Source organism: Lichenostomus cassidix, chromosome 1Aa (assembly GCF_008360975.1).
Source record: "Lichenostomus cassidix isolate B80296 chromosome 1Aa, HeHo_3.0, whole genome shotgun sequence".
Lineage (NCBI taxonomy): Eukaryota > Metazoa > Chordata > Aves > Passeriformes > Meliphagidae > Lichenostomus > Lichenostomus cassidix.
In genome coordinates, this window is record NC_139480.1 from 3,027,788 (window position 1) to 3,041,930 (window position 14,143).

The 14,143-nt window shown below is 47.9% G+C and overlaps 1 protein-coding gene across 4 annotated transcripts in view; it reads left to right on the forward strand.

Annotated features, from left to right (window-relative positions):
* Positions 1-10,924: 10,924 nt before the first annotated feature.
* PODXL (podocalyxin like) overlaps positions 10,925-14,143 on the forward strand; it is a 43,292-nt gene continuing 40,073 nt past the window's right edge. For 3 of the 4 annotated variants that reach the window (XM_085082067.1, XM_085082074.1, XM_085082089.1), the window contains exon 1: positions 10,926-11,081. In XM_085082067.1, coding sequence (XP_084938193.1) covers positions 11,030-11,081 — 52 coding nt within the window. In that variant the 5' untranslated portion in view covers positions 10,926-11,029. Of the gene's footprint in view, positions 11,082-14,143 lie in introns of all 4 variants that reach the window. The other variant, XM_085082079.1, reaches the window with a different exon arrangement.

Here is a 14,143-nt window from a genome sequence, read left to right on the forward strand (position 1 = left end):
GCTCAAGCATTAAGTCATAGAATCAGAGAATAGTTTGCATTGGAATGGATCTTTAAAAAACACCTTCCACTAGACCAGGTTGCTCCAAGCCTGACCTTGAATAATTCCAGGGATGAGGTATCTACCACCTCTGAGGGCAGCCTGTGCCAGTACTTTTCCACCCTTATTGGGAAAAATTTCTTCCTTATAGCTAACCTGAATTGACCCTTTTATTTAAAACCATCACCCCTCATCACAACAGGCCCTGCTAAAAACTTTGTCCCCATCTTTCTTTCAGTATTGAAAGGCCACAGCAAGGCCTCCCCAGAGCCTTCTCTTTTCTCTGAGTCCCCAGAGCTCTGCCTGGATTGATTTTCACTGGGGGAATCATCTCACCTCATCCCACCCAACCCACCTGCAGGACACATCTCCAGTCCTTGTCCCCTCCTCCTTCCACTGGCACCAGGAGATGAAAACACACAGGATTTTACATCACGGGGAGCTATAAACTGTGCCCAGATCTGTTGTGTGGAAATAATTACGAGGAGCTGACACATCCACATGCCATCTGATAGCTAAAAATAGGGAGTGTCCACCAGGAATCGCCAGGCCCCACCTTGGAACACCCATGGAGCACTGGTGGGACATCAGTTTGCAGCTACACAATGGGAGATGGGAATGCTAAATATAGGCAGAGCTGTTCTTTAGCACAGGAAGGTGTGGTGGGACCTGTGCCATGCCAGCAGAATGGATTTGGCCAGTAAATAAGAGATGACAACAGCCAGGGAGCCCAAGCAGGAAGGACTGCATTTATTCCGGAATATGTGCTGTCTTGTGCTTCTGTGTCCTGCCAGGAGTGACCTCAGGGAAACAGGGAGCTCTTCACCACCTCCTGCTCCTCCCCCTCCCTGCTCCTCTTTCTGCTTTGGATTCCTCTGTTTGCCATTCTCAGAAGATGCACCCTGCAGTGAGAATCTCCCTCATTCATTGACAAATAATTGTCTCACATCAAACTCATGGTACATGGGGGAGGAAACTCTCTGTGACTAATATACCATGGAGGGTTTCAGGCTTCCATTTTCTTTCTCACTATTTCCTGTGATTATTCCCCGTGCTATTTAATGAGGAATGAGTGGTCCAGCCCTGCCCAGTGCTGTAGGAATCAGGGAAGCAGATGAGGCAAACTCAGTGATGTCACATCAAAATAGGAAAAGAGAGATCCCAGCCTGGGCTGGTCACTGGGCTCTTTGTTTCTCACTCATCTGAGGTCCAGTCCTCAAAATGGAAAATTACATTGGGAACCCACTCACTCAATTTTGAGAGTGAGGTCAGGCCTGCTGTGTTTTGGTTTGTTTTCTGTAGAAAATGGCCATAGTATTTCCTGTTTTCCGTGTTTGCTCTCCTATTTGCAGGACTAAATGCTGTTCTGTAGTGCCATCCATGCAGACATACCACACAGACAAAGAAAGCAGAGTTTGAAGACGACAAACAAACTCTTTTTGGCAAAAATGGGGTTTTTTTGTGATTCAGTGTGAGAACAGCAGTGTTACAACACCAACCTGTTCTTTAATCCAGCATCTTGAAAAGCAACATTAAGAGTCAACATCTGGGTTTGTCATCTACCCTGTGAATTCAGTTGCTTTGAAGGAGGTGAGGCTCTTCCTGCAGGGAAGATTCTCATGGGACAGCAGTTGTACTCACAGTCCTTGTTTCAGAGAGATTTTTCCACGTTATAAAGCAGGAAGTTTGCATTGATCCAGATGAAGAAGCCTTATACGTTAACTAATCAAATTCCTTAAGTCTGGGTAGGAATTAATTTTGTTCTCAGGATCCTGGAGACAAAAGAGCTGGGAGTTTTTCCAAGGTTACCTGACTCTTCCCAGTGCTGCAGCATCCTCATCACCCTCGTGAGCCCATCCTGCACCTTTCAGCCTCCCTCCTGTAGCTGCTGCACGTGGATGGACAACCCTTCCTGCCCTGCTCATCCCAATGCTTGAGCCCACTGTCCAGAGGCTTAGAAACACAGAAATATCACAGATTTCACATTCTCCTTGTTGACTTAGGATACTAAATATTTCCAAGTTTGAAGGAAGCCAGTATGGCACTGCCTTCTGGGGTGTGTGAGGAAAGCTGTGCCTTGTTTAATATTTCCCAGAGAAAAAAGTGAACATCCATGTTAATCTCTCTCTGTTCATCCCACCCAGGGTGATGGAGGGAAACATCTCCATCCTCTCCAGTGACTGGAGAGACCCTAAATGGAGAGACATGCTGGAAAATGTCCAGCTGCTGGTGAATCAGGGTCCACAGGAACTTTACAGTGGACATGGAGCATTTACTAATTGGGTGTGGATTGAGACTTAGCCTTCCCTTTGATTGAGATCAAGATATATAAATAGAGACCAAGAGTATAGATAGAGATCAACAGTATAGATCCCAGTTCCACCCTGCTTTTGGCAGGTTTGGGATCCAGCTCTGATCCTGGAGTAGGTCAATCTGACAAAGCATAAAAATCACACCCTTTTAATCCCCTGCTGCCTGATTTTCCAAACCCATAATCTTGACCCATCATCAGAGCCATGCATGGTCACTGCTAGAGTTGTGTTGAGCTCTAGCTGTTTGCAAGCCAGTTGGGAAGGAATTGCAGGTTTCCCTGAGTGGATTTGTCATTTGTTAGCAGGAAAACCAACCAGGTTCAACCTGGAGAGAGAGGTCAATGTCTGGTGTGTTCTTTTGCATCTTTTGCAGATGTTCTCCTCGGTGGGCTGTGGCTTTCTCACACACAGGATGCAGCGACAAATTGACAACTTCCTTCAGCCCCAGAAATCCCAGCAAAGCTCTCCCCACCACAGGGGCCTTCTCACCAGGTTTCTTACAGGAGCAGCTCCAGCCCAGCCCCTTGTTCTTCCCAGAATTTCCTTTTATTGTTAATCTCAGCAGAGTGAAACACAGACCACATCTGGAGTGTTCTCCTGGACGTTCCACTTTCCCACCGGCCATCCTTTCTCATGATGTTTATTCCCTTCTCTGGAAGGAGAGATTCAAGCTGCCTCCTGGGTTAGCTGTTATTTTAATTGACTCCTGAGGAATTTCTCTGCTTTGCTGTGTCCTGCAGTGCACTTGGCACAGACATGAATCCTGAAAAACTCTCTGTGTCTCTCTGCAGTGTGTTCAGATCTCTTGTCCTTCTCTGTGCACCAATGCACAGCTTGCTTGGTATAAATACACCCCTGAAATGCAGAATCACCAACAAAGCAGCCACATTTCACCTCCAGGAGCACAGGATGCCTCTCTGGTTCTTCAATAATTGCAGTGTCCATTAGAGCTGTCCCAGAAAATCCCCCATGGCTTCCAGCTACCACCCCGAAAAAAAGTGCCTCTTCTAGTTACTGGGACACATCTGCCACTGTGGGTGGATGTCCAAAAACCTGACAAATTTGGATCCCATTCCATCCTTAACTTGTGCCCCAGAAGGGGTCACTTTTCAGCACAGGGCAAGGGTGGCTGTGATGTGCACATTTCCAGGTTCCTAGATCCACACTGCAATCCTTGTGTAACTGCAGGGACTACCAGAGAGAGGACACCAGCCAACACACCACAGATTGCTGGGCATTTATTGCCCTATTTGTTAATTTTCTTCTTTTTCTCTCCATTCTGGATTTTAACTCTCCTCTTTTTATTATCTTAGTAGAGCTGCAGAGCAGGAGTGTGAATCTGAGGGGTGCAAGCATAGGGATGCCCTTGCAGAGCTCCCTGCTTCAGGCTGCCCAACCTCAGCCAAAACTGACATTTTTAGGACAAAGCAACTCCCCTGCCATCACCTCCTGCAGCTGTGAGCTGAATCCCTGCTCTTGCAGGTAGCAGAGAGCCGAGGCATGAAGCAGGGCTGTATCTGATGCAAAATACCAAGGTGGAGGGTGGTGAATGCTGCTAATTGTCCTTCATGAAATGCCAGCTCCCCAGGTACCTCATTAACATCCTCAGCCCAGGCAAGAGGATGTGGATTTACACTGTGCTGGGACAGGGATGCTCTCCATGCCTGTTTGCACAGCATCAAGAAAAGGCAGCTCTGAATCCATTTGAGCTTCCTCAGATCAATCTGAACCACAAGAATGAATATTCCCTAGCTCTAATAAATCCCATCTCATTGCCAATGTCCCAGGCTAAAAGGAGAATTTCTTTTCACTGGTAAAGGCTGCAACCATTCTACCTCCATGCTGGCTTGATCTCAAGAGGGTGAAGTGTTTGCAAAAAATCTCCTGGCAACAATTTCCCAGTGTCTGGGCAGTAGATTTGGCTTAAGCCAAACCAACAGTGACTCCACATTTGGGGTGATTTGGGTTAATAACTCCTGCCTAACTTATCCTAGATCTGAGTGCCAGAGAAGGAGTTAAACCCACCACACATCACCCCATAAACCTTTCCCAAGGTCAGCACTGTGCTGTGAGTCCCAGCAACAGCAGAGGGGAGATGATGACAGGATCTCACACCTTCAAAGTCTTTCCCACCAGCTTGGAGAGCTCTGACAAGTCTTTTCAAATATCATGCAAAAATTGTCATGCTGGGGTGCTGCTGGTGTGAGCACCTGCACAGAACTGCAGGAATGGTGATGAACTGGCTGGATGGAGATTTCCCCTGCTATCCTCACCTCATTTCCCCTTTTCCCCTGGGTATTTATTGTGGTGGATTCTTTTGCAACTGGAAAGGGAGAGAGCTTCAGTTGTCTTCACCTGGAGAGTCCTTTGGGCACATGTTTTGATGCAAGCAGGGATTCTCCTTGTATCTCCATCCCTGCCAATCTTTTGGTGATGCTGCATCCATCTCAGCCAGGCTAAATTCATTCTCCTGTCCCAGCCAGGAGTCACCACCTACAATTAAGATCCCTACCAAGGAGAGGGCCAATGATGTCTTAGTGATGCAGTTTAGCTTTGCTGTCCATTAACCACACCAAATCAAACCGAAACATGCTGGGAGTTGTCCTCAGCTTTCTGAGGCTGCAGGGATTTGGGGGGTTCTTCGTGCAGCCACTGTAATTCTGCTGTAATTCCCATTACTGCTGATGAGAGTGACACATTTCCACTAACTGAGTCAACGTCCCTTAAATTGGGCTTCACTGAAACATGGGAGCAGGGAAATAAAAGGGAGGCAGTGTTTCAATTAGCTCCCAGTTTGTTTTCAGCCTTGTCTTTAAATAGGAGAGCTCCACATAAAGTGTTTAAAAATCCCTCACTATTACGGAAGAAAAAGAGCAAATGTGTTTATCTGTACAAAGGTTTGGTTCATGGAAGTAATAACATTTATTATTTCCACTGCATGTTCTTTCTGTAAATGTCAAAACCTTTCATAGACCCAGCCCATGGCTGCCTTGTTAACCTCGTTGAGATGCAGGATGTAACTTAGACCTTGTGTCGGAAAACTGAGGAGTTGGAAGGGAAAATCACATTTTAAAACCCAAACCAACATCAGCATTAGAACTGAGACTTAGCAGTGGAGTTCACCTCATCTGACTGCAAGAAGTGACTCATGTGGCCCAGCTTGGGCTCCCACTGTAAAGTGAATTCCCCTTTCCAAAACCACATTTCTCACCTTAATCCACCACAAACAAACACCAGCATGAGGATCAGGGGTTCTGGGGTGACACAGGATTTACACCAACTCTGCCATGCTAATATCCCAGAGAGGAGTTTTGGGGCTGGAAGGAACCCATCTGTGGGGATTCATGTCTCAGCATCCCATAGTTTGCACCAGGCATGAGGGAAACTGCTCACAGCACAACTGGGAGCACCAACCCCATAGTGGGCATTGGAGTGGGGAAGAGGATGAGATTTTTTATAGTGCTGGAGGAACTGGAGGTCAACCACAACTCTGGGGAATGAGGCTTCCATTTTATCCCATTTCCTCTTTATTTTTTATCTGTGTATAAAAAAGCACTAGGGAAAGCAGGAAGAACCCAACTGAAACACAGTCCAGGACAGGGACAGGAAGACAAACAAAATGGGATTTGCCCAAGGCTCCATGACCCAACCCAACCCAACCAACAACCCTCACAAAGCCCCAGCCACATCCTAAATGCTCCATGGAGGGACTCCACAAAGACAAACCATGTACACCAAGCTCCCCCCACCATCCCCTTCCCCACTCCAGGCTCCGAGCAATTCCCCTCATCTCTAATAACTCAACGAGCTTTGTTATGACAGGGCAATGCACTTAATGGAGAGTGAAATTGAAGAAGAATGTGTGGAAGTTGCAGCTTTTATCTCTAAAACAAATAGTGAATTCCTCAGGGCTGCTGCAGCCCCAAACAATGATCCAGAGCTGCTGGGCTTTTGCAGGTTGCCCTGGTAACTTCTAGGCGTTTTTTGGGGCAGATTCTTGTCAGAAGGAAGGCGTGGTGACAAAGCCACCCTGAAGAGATGTGGAGTTGGTGTTTGGAGAGCTGTGAGTGCCCAAGATGTGGCAGAAGACATTTAGGTTGGAGAGATATGCTGACCCAAGGATCATCTTGGGAAATTCCTACTGAATGCAGATTGGGACTTCAAGGGACTTCTCCTACTGGTCCTTCACATCCCACAGAGCTCTGCAGGAGTTTGTGGGGAGGATGAACCTGAGGGATTTTGGAGCAGGAATGATCCACTCACTGTGGCCTTGGAAAAAGAGTTGTCTGCATTGCTCTCTACATCTTCCTGAGGAGGGGAAGTGAAGAGGGAGGTGCTGAGCTCTGCTCCCTCATATCCAGAGACAGGACAGGTGGGAATTGTCCAAAACTGTGTCAGGGAGGTTCAGAATGGATGTGAGGAAGCATTTCTTTACCAAGAGGGTGGTCAAACACTGCAACAGGCTCCCTAGAGAGGTGTGCACTGCAGGAAGCTTGGCAGCTTGCTGAAAATGAGCTTTCTTGCTTATTCTCCTAAAGTTAAACCTATGAGAATCAAAAATTACTCCTGAGTGGTCAAGTGCAGAGAAAAGCAGAACAGAAGTTCTTCAAAAACAGGATCACAGCTGAGATCAGGAGGTTATTTCAGAACTGAAGGCTGAACCTGGATTTTATAAGCCTTTTTCTAATACCAATGGGATTTTTGCCTCTTCACTCACAGAAGCTCGGGAACAGACAGCTGGCATTGTGAGCAGCATCCCAGGCTGTTCTTGGCTTTCTCAAGACAATTCCTGCTCCTGAGGCAAGCTGCATTTTGTTTCCTTCTCCTGGGTCAAGTCCAGGCTAAGGAAGAGCCTCCCAAGTGACACTTCTGGCTCCCCATCTTCTGAAATACAAATAAAAATCAGAGCTCAGGTATTTTTGTCTCTCGATGAAAGGAGAGTAGTTTGAGTTTCGGGTTTTTTTGCTTTCCTTCCTGAAATAGCCTCTAGTGATCCTCAGCCCAGCAGCCCAGAGGCTGTTGCTCACACTGTTACTCACGTCAGAGCCATCAGCCCTTCATCCTCCCCATCTTAACCCCAAATTTGCATTCCAAACGTTATTACTTCATGCCCAGTCGCGCAAGGAGATAGGTGACGACATTCAATAAAATCGGATTACTGGCAAGTTAAATGATCCTAAGCTGGATCTCAGCCCGAGGATTTTCGAGTTGCGCAGGCTTCCCTCGGTCATTTTCTGTGAGAAGAGGTAAATATTGCCAGGCTGCCTGGAGACGTCACTCAGATGTTGTGACAAATCTGAACACAGCCGAGGAGGAATTACAAGGTGCAGAGAAGATAAAACTGTCTTGGGGAATTTATCCCAGCACTGTGAAGCACAAGAGCAACTCCTACTTTGTGTTTTCTTCTCCTTTGTCCAGTTTACTTTTAAATTGCAGGAGAAATGGGGTGAAATCACACAACATTTTGGGATTTCCCCAACAAGGAAGTCTTGTGTCCTGTGGAGTCTCCCTCCTCCTGCGAGGGTTTCAGCTCAGCTGACTTGCATACCTTGAAACCACAGATTCCCTGTGCCGCTTATTCACAGCCTTGCCTAAATATTTAGCTGGAACACATAGGTACATGAGAACCTGTGTGCAACCACATCAATGTCAGGATTAAAAAACACACTGGACTGACTTAAGCCCGTGAGATTTTAAATAATCATAATGTCAATAATAAATTTTAAAGTAAATTCTTATTTTTGGCTCCCACTTCTCAGACAGATGTGCAGGCTGTTCTCCAAAGGGTTTCCCTACACTTCTAAGACATAACTTTCATGTTTGGAGTTGAAAGCAAAAGCCTCTACTTAATTCCCCATGATGCTGTGTTTAAGAGATCTCCAGAGCTGGGACACTCGTGATAAAGCTCCCAGTTAGCAATGCTGTATGTCTGGGTTCAAAGACTCCACCTCTTTCTGGGAAACACCAACGCCTTTTTGACACCCCTAGAAGTGCCCAGTTTCCCAAATTAGGGTGTTTTCCTGACCTTTCCTCCAGGTGATGGTTGGGCATTGGGGCAGGATGTGCTTTAACAGCTTTTAACCCAGCTTTTTAACCCAGCTTTGGAAGCAGTGATGCCAAACATCCCTTTCTTTTTCCCATCAGCTGCTCGTGATTCACAGCCTTGATCTGACACCCTCAGGAATTATCCCCTCTGTGGCAGAGGCAGATTTGGAGTGGGAAGGCACCTGTACCCTGCAAAGCAGCAGGAAAAATGGGAAACCTTCCTGCTGCCCTCCTGGAAAAGGAGGCTTAGCACCACTTTTCTGGGTGAATCTGTTTTTCAGACAAGTGGAGGCCATGCTGTTGTTTCAGCCACCATGGCCATTGCCTGCAGCCAAGGCTTGAGGGAACAAAAAGAGCATTATGTCCAACAAGTCTGCTGAGAACTCACAAAACTCCCTGCACAAGTGCCAGGGTGCCTTTTGTGATAACTAAGAGAAAACCTACATCCCAAATTATCAGCCTGGAAGATTTAGGCTCAGGGGGTGAGGTTCACTCCTCACCCCTGAAGGACCAGCACAGCCCAGATCTGCTGATGGGACCAACCAGATGTTATTCTTCTCCTAACTCTCATTACAAACTTCACACAATAAAACCAGATCCAGCCTGATTTTTAAGTGGATTTCAGGCCATTCTGTTATCCTTAGGTTGCTGCCAAGGGAGCTCTGTTCTCATTCATTATTCCCACAGCCTTCACTTAGAGAGGACACTCCACACACCTTGGGGAAATCCTCATCTCCCCAGGCACTGCTACCCCTGAGCAATGAGCCACGGGATATTTTTGCAGTGGTTTTGGGGCACTGGTGCCAAAAACAGAGAGTTTGAGCAGCTCAGCATCACCTCCCTCCTCTCCATCCCAGGATCATTGCTGGACTGAAGAAGCTCAGGTTTTTCCCTGGGCTGTCTTGGCTTGGCAACTCACACCAAAAATTGGGAGAGTGTTTTTGTGTGTGTGAATGGGATTTTTTATTAAAAATACTCCTCAGGGAGAGAAGGAAGTGCCTCTCTGATACTGTCGGGATTAATAACGTGCATCAACACATTCATTCATTTATTGCAGCTTTTGGGTGCTGTGTGGTGCAGAGTTGTAGCAAGAAGAGGTGAGGCTGGGCTGAGGCACATGGAAGGTCTCTCTGCACTGAGCCAGAAGCTAAAATCAAGAGAAGAAACCTTTTCTGGGAACAACATGCAAAGCAGGGAGGCCTGAGCCAGCAAACCCAAGCATCTCCTCATCTTCTGAAGGAGACTTTGCAACAAGAATGAAGTCCACCTTTAACTGAAGTCATCAAGAAAAACATATTTGAAAAGTGCTTTTTTGGAGTGAAGGTTTTCTTTACCACCTCAGGGTCCAGGCTGGGAAGGTTCCTGGTTTAGCTGGATCCAGCAGAACCAGGAGGAGGATTCAGTGCAAAGCTCTGAGCTTATTTTCAGTCTCCTCTCAGCTGCAGTGAGCACTCCTTTCATGAACACTGCAAAACAACTTTCCGTGCCTCAACACAAAATAATGCCCAAGATTTGGTCATAATTTTGCCCTTCCTTTTGCTTCCTTTGAGAGATTCTCAACCAGGTGCCAATCTTTCCTAGAAAACATCCTGTGAAAATGGGCATTCTCTGGGGAGAAGAGGAGGGGTCGGTGGGTGGTGTATATGCAGAAGGTGCATGATCCCTTTATGAAGCTGACAACCCCAAATCCCAATAAAACCCCTAAAGCTTCTCCAACCTCCCAACTCCAAAGAAACCCCCAAATCCCTCCATGAAGCTGAGAACCCCAACAAAACACCCAAACCTTCTCCAGCCTCCCAACTCCAATGAAACCCCCAAATTCCTCCACACGTACCTCCAATCCCCCCAGACTCTCATCCCCACAAACCCCCTAAACCCTCTCCAACCTCCCAACTCCAATGAATCCCCCCAATCCCTCCATGAAGTTGAAAACCCCAAATCCCAACAAAACATCTAAATCTCCTCCAGCCAACAAAACCCCCAAATTCCTCCACACGTGTGAGAACCCCCAATCCCCCCAGACCCCCATCCCAGTGAAACCCCTAAATCCTCTCCAACCTCCCAAATCCAATGAATCCCCCCAAACCTCTCCATGAAGTTGAAAATCCCCAATGCCCACAGACTCCATCCCGAATCCTCTCCAACCTCCCAACTCCGATGAACCCCCTAAATCCTCTCCAGCCTCCCAACTACAAGAAACCCCCCAAATCCCTCTATGAAGCTGAGAACCCCAAATCCCAACAAAACACCTATATCTTCTCCAACTTCCCAAATCCAACGAAACCCCCAAATCCCACCATGAAGTTGAGAACCCCCGATCCCCCCCAGACCCCATCCCGAGGAACCCCTCATCCCCTCGGCAGGTGCATCCCCACTCTCCTCGCCGCCCGCTCCATCCCCATCCCAATCCCCATCCCAATCCCCATCCCCATCCCACGGCGCTCTCCCCCCGCGCCGGGGGCGGAGGCGGGGGCGGGCCGGGGCCGTTCTGCGCCTCCCCCGGCGGCAGGAGAAGGGGGGCCCGTGGCCGGGGCCGGGGCCGTGGCCGGGGCCGGGGGAGGGAGGGCATCGCCCGCCCGCCCCGCCGGGAGAGAGCGCCGGGAGCCGCGCCGGGACGGCCGCGCCGAGGCACCATGCGGGCTGCGGGGCTGCTGCCGCTCCTGCCGCTGCTGCTGCTGCTGCTCGGTGAGTGCCGCCCCTGCTTTCCGAGCCTCCTTCCCCTCTTCCAGCATCCCTCGCCCTCTCTCCCCGCTCCGCTTTGCTCGTCGCTGTGGGCGAGTTCGGCGGAGAAGGACGCCGAGCGCGCAGCGCAGCTGATCGGCACGCCGGGCACATCCAGCCCTCCGCGGCAGCGCAACTTGGGGCGCGGAGAGCCGCAGTGCTGGCTCGGTCTGCGGCCGGATGAACCCGCAGCCCGCTGCCCAAGCCTCTGCCGGGGCTTCGGGCTCTTGAGACAGCGATGTGCGGAGCGCCGAGCGCTTTTGGGGTCCCACCGAGCAAGGGGGGGATCTCGGGTTGGGTGTTGCGGTGGTCCAGCGGGGCAGGTGCTGCACCCTTGGAATGGGAGCCAGCAGTTCGTGGAGAAGAGGGGAGAAAACTGGTGGAGACAGCAATTGCCTGGTGGAAGTTGATGGTGGAGTTGGGAAAAGGTTAAACTGGAGATCCCTTAGGGATGTGTGGTGCTGGGGAGGTTTGGGAGTGGGCAGAGTGCCTGGGGTTCTGCGGTAGTGTTGGGGTTCGGGGGGATGGAGTAGGGAGGTCTGGCTCTCTGGTGGGGTGTTTTGGTGGAGAGGTGGCCCTAAATCATATGGGAAAGCAGCAGGGAAAGGAAATGCACTGATTCTTTGCAGAGTGAATAAAGGTAGGGAGGAGTGGGGCTTTTCTTCCTTGTAATCAGGGAAGATGAGGGAGGTGGAAATTTTAAAAATCAATAAAAAAATAAAATAAAATAAAATAGGAGAAGGTGAAATCCTGCTCCAACTCATGTCTCCCAGAAGAGCCTCTGCAGGGCTGAATGTGCTTTTATTCAAGGTAACAAAAGCTGGGGGATGCTCCGGAGGTAAAAGCACAAGTGGAGGCAGGGCCCTGGGGATTTAACTCTGGGGTGAATTCCCAGAGGTCTGGCTGAAATCTCTGTCTGCTCCTTTTTTTTTCCCCCCTGTTCCTCTCAGGACTCACAGGGTTTGGTGGGTGAGCAGGTGTAAACCCTCATCTGTCCCTGATGCCATCATGAGCTTTAAAAGAGATTTCTCTTCCCAATAAAAATCAGAAATTCCTGAGCATCATTAATATTGGCATAAAGCTGTTAATGCAGTTTTCCTTGTGCTGGCCAGAATTTAGCTGAGTTTAGCTGACTTTGCCTTCTCAGGAGGTTTTGTTCTGTTTTTCAAAATGAGGTGACAAATACACTGGGATTGGGACAAAAAGGGCTCTTAGTGGGAGGACTGTGTGGGTATCTGTTTCTATAAAACCCTGAAGTGATCCTATTACATCTTTCTCAAAAATTAATACATTAAATCCTTCAAAACGGTGTTTTCTGTCATCAGTTGCTGCTCTTAAGTTTTGAGCTAAGCTCCTTAGAGACAATTTTATGTTGCTCCCTTGGTATTGGCACCAGGATTTTCTCCCTTAGGAGCCAAAATAGGATCCCTGTTTGCTGAGTGTTTTGGGCTCAGAGTCCCAGCAGTGCTTAACTCCAAGATTGGTATCTGCTGTGATCATCTGAGTTACCCAAAACCTAAAATTCACCTTTTTTTTTTCCTCGCTCTTAAATTGGAAGAAGTTGGGTTTGTCAGTGAAACCGTAAGATTTTGGCTGTCTTAAGAAATAATGATTGGGATGGAACCTGCATGATTTGCCCTGTTTAAATTGGATGTGAAACGGGTGGGTGAGCAGAGAGTGGGGATTTTGGAGCTTGTTTTTGGGAGGTGACAACCTCCATGTGTGGGGCACAGCAGAATCAGCCCAAGGTTGCTGAAGTTTTTAAAAGCAGCTCCTCGGGGTAGAGCAATTTCCCTAGAAATGCTGATTTCCAGGCTTGTACATCCCAATCCCCCTTTACATCCCTGTTTAAATCAGAATAAAATCAAGGCACAGCCAGTATGTACAAGAGATGCAGAAAAAAAAGCATCAGGCAAATAACATCTTTAAATTCAACCTGCCAGGGAGTGGCTCAGAGTTACCCATCACAGCACCTTCAGGGGATATTTTATTTTATTTATTCTTTACTTACATTGCATCTTGTATTCCCACAGGGGGAGTCTGATAGCAAAATTGCATCGGGAATTGAAAAACATTACTTTTTATTCTCAGGGGGTTCAAAAGAGCCACAGCTCAAACCTGTCCTGGGGGCAAGAAAGGGCAGGAAGGGCTTTTACCAGAGATCAACCACAGGGCTCAAAGCAAACCCCAGATTGATGGGTTTGAAATCCTTGTTGCCAAAACAGCTCTTTTCATTCCCAAAGCTGGGCTACCTCCCTGGTACTGGGAGTTCCCTGGTACTGCACTGGGAGTTTGTGTTTGTTGAGGAGCTGTCAAAGATGCGCATTAAAAAAAAAAATAAAAAAAACATTTTATCCACTGAATGCTAATCCTGACATGGGCAGGAGGAGGCAATTTGGGCCATGTCCTCAGGAGGAGAAAAAAATGGTTAACCAGAGGGGTTTAGAATCAGCATCAAAGCAGAGATGCTCTTTTAATGTATTTTGTCTCCGAGGCACTTTGATAAGATTTTTGCAACATTTTTGCCATTTTTGCAGAGCAATGCCTTCGATTCACCCCGCAGACACAGTAACACTACCCCGGGGGCTGTTTGGGAGGCTTAATTAAAAATTGTTTGTAAATCATTTGAAGATTCTTGGATGAAAGGAACTGGAGCCATGCAATATACTGATTTAATTCCAGGGAGTTGCTCTAAAGGCTTGTGATGAAGAGGATGGTGATCATTCATGCTGGTGGTGATGGGAGAGCTGCTGGAAATATCTGCTCTCAGCATTTACAGGGAGGCTGGGGTTTCACTTTGGTTATTATTTTCCCTATAATCCATGTATTTTCTCATCCCATCTGCACCTCTAAAAGTCCTAAAGCCACCAGCAGCAGTTCTGGGGTGGTTTTGGGGACTCTCAGCATATACAGAGAGGCTGGGGTTGCACTTTGATTATTATTTTCCCTATAATCCATGTATTTTCTGCACCTCTAAAAGTCCTAAAGCTGCCAGCAGCAGTTCTGGGGTGTTTTTGGGGTCTGAT